Raw genomic sequence first — 15000 nt, forward strand, 5'->3', positions numbered from 1 at the left:
ACCACCATTCACGACTGGATGTGGCAGGACTTCAGAGCTTTGATCTGATCCGTCGACAGTAGGATCACATAGCCCTGACTATAGCATGCTGCTAATTAAAGTCCCCCAATCACCACTCTATAGCTTTTGCATATTTCCCTGCAGATGTGCTCCTCTACCTCCCTCTCACTATTTCGAGGCCTGTAGAATACCCCCAATAGCGTGATCATATCCTTTTTGCTCCTCAACTCTAACCAAATTTGCAGAATTGTACTATTAAAACGAGACTTGCTCTGACCTAGCCAGCTTCCAAAGAAAAAGACCATTTAGTTCCACGAAGAAACATGCCAATCGGGTGTGCCTGATTTCAGCACCCCTCCCTCTAAACCCCCCTCATTCACCCTAACCCCCCTCCCCTCTCCAACACACCCCATCTCCTCTCTCTCTAACTCCCTTACTCTCCCCTCTCTCTCTAGCCCTCCTTCCCAAAAACCCCCATCTCTCCACTCTCTCGAACCCACCTCTCTCTAACCACTCCCCAACCCCCAACTCTAACCCCCCTCCCCAACTCTAACTTCCACCTTCCTCTTCCCCAACCCCTACTCTTCCCCCCGGCCAGCCTCCTCCCCACTCGCTCTTCTTCCCCCCCACTCGCTACTCTTCCCCCCCACTCGCTCCTCTTCCCCCCCCTCGCTCCTCCTCCCCCCCACTCGCTCCTCTTCCCCCCACCACTCGCTCCTCCTCCCCCACTCGCTCTTCTTCCCCCCCACTCGCTACTCTTCCCCCCCACTCGCTCCTCTTCCCCCCCCTCGCTCCTCTTCCGCCCCACTCGCTCCTCCCCCCCCACTCGCTCCTCTTCCCCCCCGCTCCTCTTCCCCCCCTCGCTCCTCTTCCCCCACACTCGCTCCTCTTCCCCCCCACTCGCTCCTCCTCCCCCCCACTCGCTCCTCTTCCACCCCACTCGCTCCTCCCCCTCGTTCCTCTTACCCCACCATTCGCTCCTCCTCCCCCCCACTCGCTCCTCCTCCCCCCCACTCACTCCTCCTCCCCCTCACTCCTCTCCCCCGTCGCTCCTCCCCCCCCACTCGCTCCTCTTCCCCTCCACTCGCTCCTCCTCCCCCGCACTCGCTCCTCTTCCCCCCCACTCGCTCCTCCCCCCACTCGATCCTCTTCCCCCCCACTCGCTCCTCTTCGCCCCACTCGCTCCTCTTCCCCCGCACTCGCTCCTCTTCCCCCCTCGCTCTTCCCCCCACTCGATCCTCTTCCCCCCCACTCGCTCCTCTTCCCCCCCACTCGCTCCTCTTCCCCCCCACTCGCTCCTCCTCCCCCCACTCGCTCCTCCTCCCCCCACTCGCTCCTCTTCCCCCCCACTCGCTCCTCTTCCCCCCCACTCGCTCCTCCTCCCTCCACTCGCTCCTCTTCCCCCTCACTCACTCCTGTTCCATCCCCCTCTTCCCCTGCCCACCACAGCTTCCCCCTCCCCCACCAGCACCCCCTCGCCCCACCATACACCTCTTCCCTCGACCCCCCTACCACCCCCTCACCAGCACTCTCTCTCCCCACCACCTCTCCTCTTCCTTCCACCCCCTCCCTCTTCCTTCCACCCCTCTTCCTTCCACCCCTCCCCCTCTTCCACCCCCACCTCCTCCCACTTCCACCCCTCTTCCACCCCCACCCCTCTTCCACTCCCTCCCCCTCTTCCACCCCCTCCTCCTCTTCCACCTCCCCCTTACTGGGCTCCAGGTCATACAAACAATGCACTTACAGGGGAAAGATTCAACTCAGAAAATTAAATGCAAGGTCATTAAAATATCCTAACCCGGTTAATCACAGCCCGACTACAAGAGGTCTCTGCAGGAACCGGGTGATGGCTGAAGAGCCGGTTGCTTCTAAAGCTGTAAACCTACCGGGACAGATTCAGTCCAGTTAGTGTCAAATATTAACGCTCCTGGTGGCAACTCGACGACCCCTCTACCTGCCAATCCCCTCTCTCACACACATTCCCTCACACTCACTCTGTCTCCTTCACATTCTCTCTCTCACTCTGTCTCCTTCACATTCTCACACTCTCTCCTTCACATTCTCTCACACTCTCTCCTTCACATTCTCTCACACTCTCCTTCACATTCTCTCACACTCTCTCCTTCACATTCTCTCACTCTCCTTCACATTCTCTCACACTCTCACATTCTCTCACTCTCTCCTTCACATTCTCTCACACTCTCTCCTTCACATTCTCTCACTCTCTCTCCTTCACATTCTCTCTCACCCTCTCTCCTTCACATTCTCTCTCTCTCCTTCACATTCTCTCTCTCTCCTTTACATTCTCTCGCTCTCTCCTTCACATTCTCACTCTCTCCTTCACATTCTCTCACTCTCTCCTTCACATTCTCTCACTCTCTCCTTCACATTCTCACTCTCTCCTTCATTCTCTCACACTCTCTCCTTCACATTCTCTCTCACTCTCTCCTTCACATTCTCTCTCACTCTCTCTCCTTCACATTCTCTCACTCTCTCTCCTTCATTCTCTCACTCTCTCTCCTTCATTCTCTCACTCTCTCCTTCACATTCTCTCTCACTCTCTCTCCTTCATTCTCTCTCACACTCTCTCTCCTTCACATTCTCTCTCACACTCACTCTCTCCTTCACATTCTCTCACTCTCTCTCCTTCACATTCTCTCTCACACTCTCTCCTTCACATTCTCTCTCCTTCACATTCTCTCACTCTCTCCTTCATTCTCTCTCCTTCACATTCTCTCTCTCTCTCTCCTCCTCAGTCTCTCTCTCTCTCTCTCTCTCTCTCTCTCTCTATCTCCCCATTCTCTCTCTCTCTCTCTCTCTCCCCTTCTCTCTCTCTCCCCCCCAGTCTCTCTCTCTCCCCCTCAGAGTTGGGGTAACTCGGGCCGGGCCTCACAACCGCTCGGCCTGAGAGACACAGAGCGGGGAGCGGCAGCGGCCGGCCGTAAACCGCGCGGCCCTGTAAACTGCTGTTTTACAAAAAAGCCTTGGCAACGCCGGGCCCCCCCAGCTAGTCTATATATATAAAAGATATAAAAGGTACCAGTGACTATGATGTCGAAGAGCTGCTATGATGTCAGAGCAGTTTTTGTGCTGTCATAAAGAAATCAATGCTTTCACTGTGCCCAGCCTACTCAGCTGGGGTGACTCAGGCCGGGCCTCTTCCTCTCTTCTCTATTTCTTCTCTCTCCGTCTCTCTCTCTCCTCCAGTCTCTCCCTCCTCCAGTCTCTCTCTCTCCCCCCAATCGCTCTCTCGCTCCCCGTCTCTCTATCTCTCTCTCTCTGTCTCCCAGTCTCTCTATCTCTCTCTCTCCCAGTCTCTCCCTCCCTTCCCCTGTCTCTCTCTCTCTCTCTCTCTCTCTCCCCCAGTCTCTCTCTCTCTCTCTCCCCCAGTCTCTCTCTCTCCCCCAGTCTCTCTCTCTCTCTCTCTCTCTCTCCCCAGCCTCTCTCCCCCAGTCTCTCTCTCTCTCTCCACCCCCAGTCTCTCTCTCTCTCAATTCAATTCAATTCAATTCAAATTGCTTTATTGGCATGACAAGGTACATCTTATGTTGCCAAAGCATCGAAAAACATTCATGGTTGTACACAAAAATACAGATCTATCCATACAGTGTACAAACAGATATATCCCTGAGTGTATAAATATACATTCATATAATTTGTATATACTCTTTTCTTATATTTAGTGGTTGTCCCTCTGTTTATGGCAAGCTGTAACATAGTGTGCCGCTAAGGTTACACAATTTCTTTCTTCCCTTAGTAGGTATCAGAGTTTTTGGTCATCATTCAAATTTCTGAATTCCGGGCATATTTTTGTGAATTTTGGGTAGAAATTCTCCCTTACGCCCTGATATTTTCTACACGCTGTGAGGAAGTGCATCTCTGTCTCCACCACTCCCTGACTGCAGTCTCTCTCTCTCTCTCCCCCATCTCTCTCCCCCAGTCTCTCTCTCTCTCCCCCAGTCTCTCTCTCTCTCTCTCTCTCTCTCCCCAGTCTCTCTCCTCTCTCTCCCCCAGTCTCTCTCTCTCTCTCTCCCCCAGTCTCTCTCTCTCCCTCCCCAGTCTCTCTCCTCTCTCTCCCCCAGTCTCTCTACTCTCTCTCTCTCTCTCTCTCCCGTCTCTCTCTCTCTCCCCCAGTCTCTCTACTCTCTCCCTCTCTCCCGTCTCTCTCTCTCTCCCCCAGTCTCTCTCCTCTCTCTCCCCCAGTCTCTCTCTCTCTCTCTCCCCCAGTCTCTCTCTCTCTCTCCCCAGTCTCTCTCCTCTCTCTCCCCCCAGTCTCTCTACTCTCTCTCTCTCTCTCTCTCCCGTCTCTCTCTCTCTCCCCCAGTCTCTCTACTCTCTCCCTCTCTCCCATCTCTCTCTCTCTCCCCCAGTCTCTCTCCTCTCTCTCCCCCAGTCTCTCTCTCTCTCTCTCCCCCGTCTCTCTACTCTCTCTCTCTCTCTCTCTCTCCCGTCTCTCTCTCTCTCCTCCAGTCTCTCTACTCTCTCCCTCTCTCCCGTCTCTCTCTCTCTCCCCCAGTCTCTCTCCCCCAGTCTCTCTCTCTCCCCGTCTCTCTCTCTCTCTCTCTCTCTCTCCCCAGTCTCTCTCCTCTCTCTCCCCCAGTCTCTCTCTCTCTCTCTCCCCAGTCCAATTCCAATTCCAATTCCAATTCCAATTCCAATTCAAATGCTTTATTGGCATGAAAGTTTACAGAGAACCATATTGCCAAAGCTTACATAGCAAAAAGGTACAGTTTTCCAACATTCTGTAGGTGTCAATCGATTTGACATTTGTTGGGTACATACAATATTACTTTTAAACAATATTAATTTTAAACAGTCTTTGTACTTCATTTGGTACGTTCAATATTAATTTTAAACAGTCTTAATTTTAAACAGTCCTCAGGTTGTGACATGTTGTTACATATTTGACCCCAAGGTATGGTCTGTCTCCTTCTCCTAGGACTAATCTCAATTTTGACAGGTCATCCAATTCCTTGAAATCTGGGGTTGTTTGGCTTAGCTTGTTGAATAATATGTTTCTTGATCCCCCCAAGTCTCTCTCTCTCCCCATCTCTCTCTCTCTCCCCTCAGTCTCTCTCTCTCTCCCCCACCACCCCCCGGTCTCTCTCTCTCCCCCCCAGTCTCTCTCTCGCTCTCTCTCTCTATCTCCCCAGTCTCTCTCTCTCTCTCCCCAGTCTCTCTCTCCCTTCGCCCATCTCTCTCTCTCTCCCCCAGTCTCTCTCTCTCTCTCCCCGTCTCTCTCCCCCAGTCTCTCTCTCTCTCCCCCTCAGGCTCTCTCTCTCTCTCTCCCCATTCTCTCTCTCTCTTTCCCCAGTCTCTCTCCTCTCTCTCCCCCCAGTCTCTCTACTCTCTCTCTCCCGTCTCTCTCTCTCTCCCAGTCTCTCTCTCTCTCCCCCAGTCTCTCTCTCTCCCCCCTCAGTCTCTCTCTCTATCTCCCCATTCTCTCTCTCTCTCTCCCAGTCTCTCTCTCCCCCCAGTCTCTCTCTCTCCCCCCAGTCTCTCTCTCTCCCCCCAGTCTCTCTCTCTCCCCCCAGTCTCTCTCTCTCCCCCAGTCTCTCTCTCTCCCCCCAGTCTCTCTCTCCCCCCAGTCTCTCTCTCTCCCCCCAGTCTCTCTCTCTCCCCCCCAGTCTCTCTCTCTCCCCCCCAGTCTCTCTCTCTCCCCCCCAGTCTCTCTCTCTCCCCCCCAGTCTCTCTCTCTACCCCCATTCTCTCTCTCTCCCCCCAGTCTCTCTCTCCTCCAATCTCTCTCTCCCCAGTCTCTCTCTACCCCAGTCTCTCTCTCACTCTCTCTCTCTATCTCCCCAGTCTCTCTCTCTCTCCCCAGTCTCTCTCTCCCTTCGCCCATCTCTCTCTCTCTCCCCCAGTCTCTCTCTCTCTCTCCCCATCTCTCTCCCCCAGTCTCTCTCTCTCTCCCCTCCAGTCTTTCTCTCCCCCAGTCTCTCTCTCCCCCCATCTCTCTCTCTCTCTCCCCAACTCTCTCCCTCTCCCCCCAGTCTCTCTCTCTCTCTCTCCCCCACTCTCTCCCTCTCCCTCCACTCTCTCCCTCTCCCCCCAAGTCTCTCTCTCTCTCCCCATCTCTCTCTCTCTCCCCTCAGTCTCTCTCTCTCTCCCCCACCCCCCCCCCGGTCTCTCTCTCTCCCCCCCAGTCTCTCTCTCTCTCTCTATCTCCCCAGTCTCTCTCTCTCTCCCCAGTCTCTCTCTCCCTTCGCCCATCTCTCTCTCTCTCCCCCAGTCTCTCTCTCTCTCTCCCCGTCTCTCTCCCCCAGTCTCTCTCTCTCTCCCCCTCAGGCTCTCTCTCTCTCTCTCCCCATTCTCTCTCTCTCTTTCCCCAGTCTCTCTCCTCTCTCTCCCCCCAGTCTCTCTACTCTCTCTCTTTCTCTCCCCCATCTCTCTCTCTCTCCCCAGTCTCCCTCTCTCCCCCTCAGTCTCTCTCTCTCTATCTCCCCAGTCTCTCCCTCTCTCCCTCTCCCCGTCTCTCTCACCCCTCAGTCACTCTCTCTCTCCCCCTCAGTCTCTCTGTCTCTCTCTCTCTCTCTCTATCTCCCCATTCTCTCTCTCTCCCCAGTCTCTCTCCTCTCTCTCCCCCCAGTCTCTCTACTCTCTCTCTCTCTCCCCATCTCTCTCTCTCTCCCCCAGTCTCTCTCGCTCCCCCTCAGTCGCTCTCTCTCCCCCTCAGTCTCTCTCTATCTCCCCAGTCTCTCTCTCTCTCTCCCCCCAGTCTCTCCCTCTCTCTCTCTCCCCATCTCTCCCTCTCTCCCCCCTGGTCTGTCTCTCTCTCTCTCCCCCAGTATCTCTCCCCCCAGTCACTCTACCCTCTCTCTCTCCCCGTCTCTCTCTACCCAGTCTCTCTCTCTCCCCCTCAGTCGCTCTCTCTCTCCCCCCTAAGTCTCTCTCTCCATCTCCCCAGTCTCTCTCTCTCTCTCTATCTCCCCGTCTCTCTCTCTCCCTCTCTCCCCCCAGTCTCTCTACTCTTTCTCTCTCTCCCGTCTCTCTCTCTCTCTCCCCAGTCTCTCTCTCTCCTTCCCTCTCTGTCTCTGTCTGTCTCTCTCTCCTTCCCTCTCTCTCTCTCTCCTTCCCTCTCTCTCTGTCTCTCCCTCCTTCCCCCTCTCTCTCTGTCTCTCTCTCCTTCCCTCTCTCTGTCTCTCGCTCCTTCCCTCTCTCTCTCTCTCCTTCCCTCTCTCTGTCTCTCGCTCCTTCCCTCTCTCTCTCTCTCCTTCCCTCTCTCTCTCTCTCCTTCCCTCTGTCTCTCTCTCCTTCCCTCTCCAAATGGGGTGATACCGAATTTCTAGCCCTCTCCCTCTCTCTCCCCCCAATCTCTCTCTCTCCCGGTCTCTTTATCTCTCTCTCTGTCTCTCAGTCTCTCTCTCTCTGTCTCCCAGTCTCTCTATCTCTTCCCCAGTCTCTCTCTCTCTCCCCCCAGTTTCTCTCTCTCTCCCTGTCTCTCTCTCTCTCGCCCCTCAGTCTCGCGCTCTCTCTCTCTCTCCCAGTCTCTCTCTCTCCCCCAGTCTCCCAGTCTCTCTCTCTCCTCCAGACTCTCCCTCCTCCAGTCTCTCTCTCACAGTCTCTCTCTCTCTCCATCTCTCTCTCTCCTCCAGTCTCTCCCTCCTCCAGTCTCTCTCTTCCCCCAATCTCTCTCTCGCACTCTCTCTCTCTCTCTCTCTCTCTCTCTCTATCTCCCCAGTCTCTCTCTCTCCCCAGTCTCTCTCTCCCTTCCTCCGTCTCTCTCTCTCTCTCTCCCCCAGTCTCTCTCTCTCTCTCCCCATCTCTCTCCCCCATCTCTCTCTCTCTCTCCCCTCAGTCTCTCTATCTCCCCATTCTCTCTCTCTCTCTCTCTCTCCCCAGTCTCTCTCCTCTCTCTCCCCCCAGTCTCTCTACTCTCTCTCCCCCGTCTCTCTCTCTCTCTCTCTCCCCCAGTCTCTCTCTCTCAGAGTTGGGGTCACTCGGGCCGGGCCTCACAACCGCTCGGCCCGAGACACAGAGCGGGGGAGCAGCAGCGGCCGGCCGTAAACTGCGCGGCCCTGTAAACTGCTGTTTTACAAAAAAGCCTTGGCAACACCGGGCCCCCCCAGCTAGTTGAATATATTCAAGGTTGAGATAGACAGATTTTTGAGCAACAGGGGAGTCAAGGGTTATGGTGAGCGGGCGGGAAAATGGAATTGAAGCCAAAATCGGATCAGCCATGATCTCATTAAATGGCGGAGCAGGCTTGAGGGGCTGAATGGCCTACTCCTGCTCCTATTTCTTATGTTCTGGGACCTGCCTATTGCCAATGCACCTGCTGTCCTGGCATCCTAGATTATTGAGGGAAGTAAGGGCAAAAATAGCGGAGGCTATGGCCACAATATTCCAATCATCCTTAGATATGGGAACAGTGTCAGAGGACTGGAGGATTGCAAAAAAAGGGAGAGCAATAAACCCGATAACTACAGCCTAATGTCGGTGGTGGGGAAACTTCTAGAGACCATAATCTGAGACAAAATTAATTGCCACTTGGAAGAACATGCATTAATAAATGCCGGCCAAAATAGATTTGTTAAAAGCATATTGTGTCTGACGAACTTGATTGAGTTCTTCAATGAAATGATGGCGAGGTTTGATGAAGGTAGTGTAATTGATGATGTGTATATGACTTTCAGAAGGCATTTGATAAAGTGCCACATAAAGACTCGTTAGCAAAACTGACGCCCATGGGATTAAAGGGGCAGTGGCAGTGTGGATACAAAATTGGCTAAGGGACAGAAAGCAGAGATTAGTGGTGAACAGCTGTTTGTCAGACTGAAGGGAACTATACAGTGTCGGTATTAGGACCACTACTCTTTTTATATACATTAATAACGTGGACTTGGGTATACAGGGCATAATTTCAAAATGTGCAGATGACACAAAGCTTGGAAATGTAGTAAGCTGAGAAACTTCAGGAGACAGACTGATGAAATGGGCAGACACATGACAGATTAAATTTAATGCAGAGAAATGTGACGTGATGCATTTTGAAAGGAAAAATGAGAGGCAATATAAATTAAATGGTACAATTTCAAAAAGGGTGCAGGAACGGAGAGACCTGGGGGGTTCACATACACAAATCTTTGAAGGTGGCAGGACAAGTTGTGAAGGCTGTTAAATAAAGCATACGGGATCTTGGGCTTTATAAATAGCGGCACAGAGCACAAAGGCAAGGAAGTTATGGTAAACCTTTATAAAAAAATTGGTTAGGCCTCAGCCAGAGTATTGTGGTAAATTCTGGGCATCACATTGTAGAAAGGTTGTCAAGGCCTTGGAGAGGATGCAGAGGAGATTTACCAGAATGGTACCAGGGATGAGGGAATTCAATTATGTGGAGAAACTGGAGAATGAGAAAAAAACAAGATGAAATCTTCAGGAAAGTCAGAGGCATTTTGAACAAGCTTACTCCACAGAAGTTTGACGAGCACTGCCCTGAGCTCCTCAGTGTGGGCAGAGACTCGAAACTGGTCGTAAAAGGGATAATTTTATTGATAGTAGATAGTGGGGTTGTTCTCCTTGGAGCAGAGAAGGTTAACATGAGATTGAATAGAGGTGTTTAAAATTAAGAGGGGTTTTGATAGAGTTTGCTGTTTTCACTGATAGCAGGGTCAGTAACCAGTGGACACAGATTTAAGGTAATTGGCAAAAAAGCCAGAGGGCGAAGAGGAGAATTTATTTTACACAGCGAGTTGTTATGATCTGGAATGCACTGCTTGAAAACATGGTGGAAGCAGATTCAAAATGGGAATTGGAAAAATACTTGAAAAGGATTAATTTGCAGGGCTATGGGGAAAGAGCAGGGGAGTGGGACTAACTCTATGGGGGTGATTTTCATTCAGAAGTCGGGAAGGAGGCGGGACTACAACTTTCGGGGTTGTAGTCCCGCCTCCATCGAGGTGCGGCTAATCCACGTGATTTTAACTTGATTGACCTTGTTGGGCCCGCCCAGCGGGCTCAACAGGCCAATTAAGGGCCACCCGGCAACAGGTGATGTCACAGACTGAAATTTCATCTGTCAAGACGTTTTGACAGATGAAATATCAGTGTTTCACAGCTGTTTGAAGCTGTCAAACACTGACAGTCTTACTTCTAATCTGAGTCCTTCTACACAGACTCAGTTAGAAATCTCACCGGCACAGAAAGCTGCAGGCTGTCACTTTCGACATCGCAGCCATTCTGCTTTCTGTGCCGGTTAGATGATGGACTCCCGAAACCTAGAGGAAGGAAGGCTGAAAAGGTAAGAAAAGGTCATTTAAAATTCTTTACACACGTTAGACACACCAAACACACTTACCTTTGCACTCATGCACCCATCACTCACCTGAACACCGACATCTCGACCCTCCAAGTCCTTCAACCCGACGGCCCGACTCCTCTAATTTGGCGTGGTTTGGAGCCGTCGGGAATCCCACAGTTCAACCTTTAAAATAGGGATTAGGCTAAAAACTGCCTGTTAACTACCTGTTAACAGGCAGTTAATTGGCACTAATCCCTTCCCGCCTCGGGGAGGCAGGTCCCAGTGCGGGGCGGGTACCCGCCTCCTTTGAAACTGACATGGAGGCGGGTTGGGGGCGGGATGGTGTCAGGACCCCCTAATTCGGGACTTTAAACCCCCGCACGCTTCCAATCCCGAATCCAAGGGTCAATGAAAATCGACCCCTATATCTCTTCAAAGACACGATGGGCCGAACGGTTAAATCTGTGCTGTATGTTTCTATGACTCTATGAAATTATAAGCTAGTCCCAGAGTAAAGATTAAAACCAAGGGGGGAAAATTCATCCCCTTAGCGCCTCCCAGTATCGCCGGGACGAGGCAAATCCAGAGCCGCATGCCAAATTTTAAAAAAAATTACGCTTTATAATGCTGCCCAATTCCACTGGTTCATGGCAGATTTTGCATTTGGTGATATGCAATTTGGGCCGGAATCTCCAATTGGGCCCAAAGCGATATCTCAATTTGTGTTAACTTTATTTCTCAACTGTTATTACTTGTAACGGGGCTTGCCAACCATTTTCAGAGCGAAATAAGCAGGACTCCAGCTTGATGAGGGTTGACCTGAGCAGCTCTCTTAAACCCCACAAATGTTATCCCCTTGGTCTCTCTCCTTCCACCCCCCACAAACTTCAGCTCATCCAAAACACTGCTGCCTGCAGCCTGCTCCATTCACCCATCACCCCTGTGCTCGCTGACCTACACTGGCTCCCAGTCCGGCAATGCCTTGAATTTAAAATTCTCATCCTAATGTTCAAATCCCTCTGGGGCTTCGCCCTCCCTATCCCTGTAACCTCCTCCAGCCCTACAACCCTCCGAGACCTCGACGTTCCTCCAATTCTTGTCTCATTGGCAGCCGTGCCTTCAGCTGCCTAAACCATAAGCTCTGGAATTTCCTTCATAAACCTCTCGGCTTCTCTATCCTCCTTTGAAGAAGCTCCTTAAAACCTCTTTGACCAAGCTTTTGGTCACCTGTCCTATATCACTTTATGTGGCTCGGTGTCAAATTTATTCTGATAACACTCCTATGGAGTGCCTTGAAAAGTGCTACTGTGTTAAAGGTGTTATATAAATGCAAGTTGTTGTTGTTGTGGTCTTACTGGTTGTAGTGGCCAGCCAATAGGTAGTATCAGTAGAGTTCTGGGATAGGCTGCCCACTTGCCATCTGTGCATCAATAAATATGATGGCAGACTGGGGATGATTTCTCATGAAAATCATCTAAAAAAATTAAGGCCTAGAAATTGGGTTGGGGCGCCAAAATGGCGCAAAAGTCGGCGGAGCGCAGGATTTAGCGCAGCGATCGGAGTGACACCGATCGCCAGAAATTCAGTTTCAGTGCCCATTGAGGGACACGGGGCGAGGCTCGAGGCGCTCCGCGTCCCTCTTAGGGCGCTGAAACTGATTATCGCAGCGCAACGTGCCGCAGCGCCACATGCTGCGGCATGGCACGCTGCGGTACTGCAGGCCTTCCTCCCACTGTTAAGGGGGAGGTGCCTGCAACAGCGCGATCCCCGATCGCGAGTGCCGGCAAATGAGCCCAGCACCAAGGAGAAGTGCCGGGCTCTCGGGAAACAGCCGGCAATGCTGCGGGGGGGGGGGCGTTAGGAGGCCGGGGACGGAGGTGCTGGCAGGCGGCCGCCGAAAAAGCGGCCGCCCCGCACCTCCACCTTAACTTGCGCCGCTGCTGGCACAGTAAGGCCCCGTGAACCAGGCGCGGGTAGCGAGCGGCGCAACTGCGGCGTTCGCTACCAAATATTGCGAACGGGGCACGAATGGGGTGCTGCGCACACCAATGACGTCATCGGTGGCGGCGCAGCGCAAATGCCTAATGCCACCATTAGCGCCCCTACTGAATATCGCCGCAGACGCAGCCAGTGGCGCTACAGCCACTGACTGCCTCTTTAGGCGCTAACAGGTGGCGCTACTCACCCAATTTCTCCCCCTAAGTATTTAAAAAAATTTGCTCAGAGATGAAAAATACAGAAGCTGTGTAATTGCACAGCTTGGGGAACTGTCCCAGCTTTCCAAGTTGACAACTCTTTTCCCCCCCTCACCTACACCAAGAAATAACTGCACAAATAAGTGAAATGTATCGTTGGCCAAGTCATTACTAGTTGGGTGACCGATATAGAAAAATATCTTTAAGGTTCTGTGTTACCACTGGGTGCAGTTCTGTTGACCAGCCGTTTATTGATGTGCTTTATTTCAATTGTGTGCTACAGGTGGCAAACACAAAGAAGGAAACGACGTTTGCTTGGTACAAAGATGTTGTAGCAGTTCTTGCCGAGGAGCCACCTAACGTCCAGACAGGAGAATGCAAGCTGCGCATTTCTGAGGTAAGAAGAATACTGTCAAACAGTGTGGCTTAAAAGGCATTTGTAGCGCGTAGTGTGAAGTCACCCACCGTGTTTTATTACCCAGATCGAATATGTTTTCATGCTAATTTATTTTATTCAAATCAATTTACTAACATCTATGTGTAAGGAAAGAATTAATTGCAAACTTAAAAAGGACACACCACATCTCCCCAGTTTTTATGTATTTAGCCTGAGATGAGGAGAAATTTCTTCACTCAGAGGGTGGTGAATCTTGGGAATTCTCTACCCCAGAGGGCTGTGGAGGCTCAGTCGCTGAGTATATTCAAGACCGAGAGCGATAGATTTTTGGATACTGTGGGACTCGAGGGATAGGGGGATAGTGCTGGAAAGTGGAGATGAGGTAGAAGATCAGCCATGATCTTATTGAATGGCGGAGCAGGCTCGAGGGGCCGAATGGCCTACTCCTGCTCCTATCTTCTATGTTTCTATGTTTCTATGTTTCGAGGGATAGGGGGATAGTGCTGGAAAGTGGAGATGAGGTAGAAGATCAGCCATGATCTTATTGAATGGCGGAGCAGGCTGGAAGGGCCAAATGGCCTACTCCTGCTCCTATTTCTTATGTTCTTATGTTCTTGTGCCTTTTTTTGTTATACAACCACTTGTAATTGCCGAATCCTTTTACAAAGCCAAAGATAAAACTAAAGATAGAGCATTCACAGATTTAAAAAAAAGTCACCCATCAAAAGAAAACCTGGCAGATGTATCTTTACCTCAAGAATTAAGATTTCAGTTCTGACTGTACCTTAATTTCACGGAGCCCATGTCCTGTTAAACTGTACAGAAATATCCACCCATTAAACCAATTATTGGGGAACAGATTTCGCTCCCTTTAGACTCAGTTGTCCTCTATAATTTCAGTACTTCTATGTGCAGGCAATTTAAATGAAATAAAATATATTTTTAGAACCGTGCCAATTGCAGAAAAATATATTTTTCCTTAAATATAACATAACGTTCAGAATACAATGACTGGTGCAATTTTTTTTAAAACAATTACAAGTCATTGTATTATTGAACCAATTTCTCTTAGGATACATTACTGGGTGCTTCAGTATTGTTACAGAAACCATCTCCATGCCAATTTGTGGACAGACAGACAGACAGGCAGTCAGTGAGAGAGTGAATTATGTGGGAAGAATATCTCTGCGTCACATCCATGTGACAAATATTATGTATGTGCTCTGATCTCGCAGGCCAAGCATCAACTGGACAAATGACCAGCTTCTAGGCACTGTCACTCATGGGCCAAGAGTGTTCCCACAATGACTTCTCCATTTTTCCCTCTCCTCAGCAAAGAGATGCCTGTACTCTCCTGGAGAGAAGGCAGAGTGGGGATCGGAGCTAAGTTTCTTTACTACATGGTGTTGTGTGTTACTGCTACAATGCCCAGTGGCAGCGTACAGTTGTGTAGAATTGCCTGCAGCTTCTAATAAAAGAACCTTTTTACTTGTAGTTCTCGAAAAAGGCCATGGGCGAGTACAAAATGACACTGAAAGATGACAAAGGGCAGGATATCACAATACTGGATGTGTCTGGCAAAGGTACATATATATCTATATATATAAATGAGTTTGTCTGTCTGTGTGTATGCGCGCGGTAAACTCAAAAGTTATAGAGCGTACCTACACATATGTTATATCAAAAGAAAGCTTATGATTAGGGGAGTGTCATAGGTGTGTTTATTTTTTGGTCAGACAAAAATTGTTCGGACAGTTTACAAAAAACGGACAAAATCCGCTCATTTTAACAAAGCTTCTTCGGCGTGACTGACGAGTGGATGGACAAATCGATGGGTCGCATTAGCGTTGAGTGATGTGATGGTTGATCAATCCTATGGGGAAACTGCGGTATGATGCGTCACGGGGGGCGTTTCATGGCATGTGTGGGCGGGGCCTAAGCCTACGGCCTGCCGTGAGTGCGGGACCGGGAAAAGAGATACAGAGACAGAGAGAATCGCGCGGCCCGAAAGCCCGAGAGACAGCGAGCGGGGGAGCAGCGGTGGTGGGCCGGAGCGAGAGCTGAGCTGAGGTGAGTCAGGCTGTGCCTGAGGCGCTAGGCCGCGCACGGGGGCTCTGGGTTACCGCAGCCGGGCTCTGAGTCCAACCCCTTCCCCGGGGTGTCTTCCT

The 15000-nt window shown here is 51.1% G+C and overlaps 1 protein-coding gene across 1 annotated transcript in view; it reads left to right on the forward strand.

Moving 5' to 3' along the window:
* myom2b (myomesin 2b) overlaps positions 1–15000 on the forward strand; it is a 158351-nt gene that overhangs the window by 118404 nt on the left and 24947 nt on the right. Inside the window, exons 29-30 of the mRNA XM_085996445.1 lie at positions 12719–12832; positions 14328–14415. Of these exons, the coding sequence (XP_085852571.1) occupies positions 12719–12832; positions 14328–14415 (202 nt within the window). The remainder of the gene's footprint in view (positions 1–12718; positions 12833–14327; positions 14416–15000) is intronic.

The sequence above is a fragment of the Somniosus microcephalus genome, chromosome 9 (genome assembly GCF_052327205.1).
Source record: "Somniosus microcephalus isolate GS21.2 chromosome 9, FLI_Smic_1.0, whole genome shotgun sequence".
NCBI classification, from domain to species: domain Eukaryota; kingdom Metazoa; phylum Chordata; class Chondrichthyes; order Squaliformes; family Somniosidae; genus Somniosus; species Somniosus microcephalus.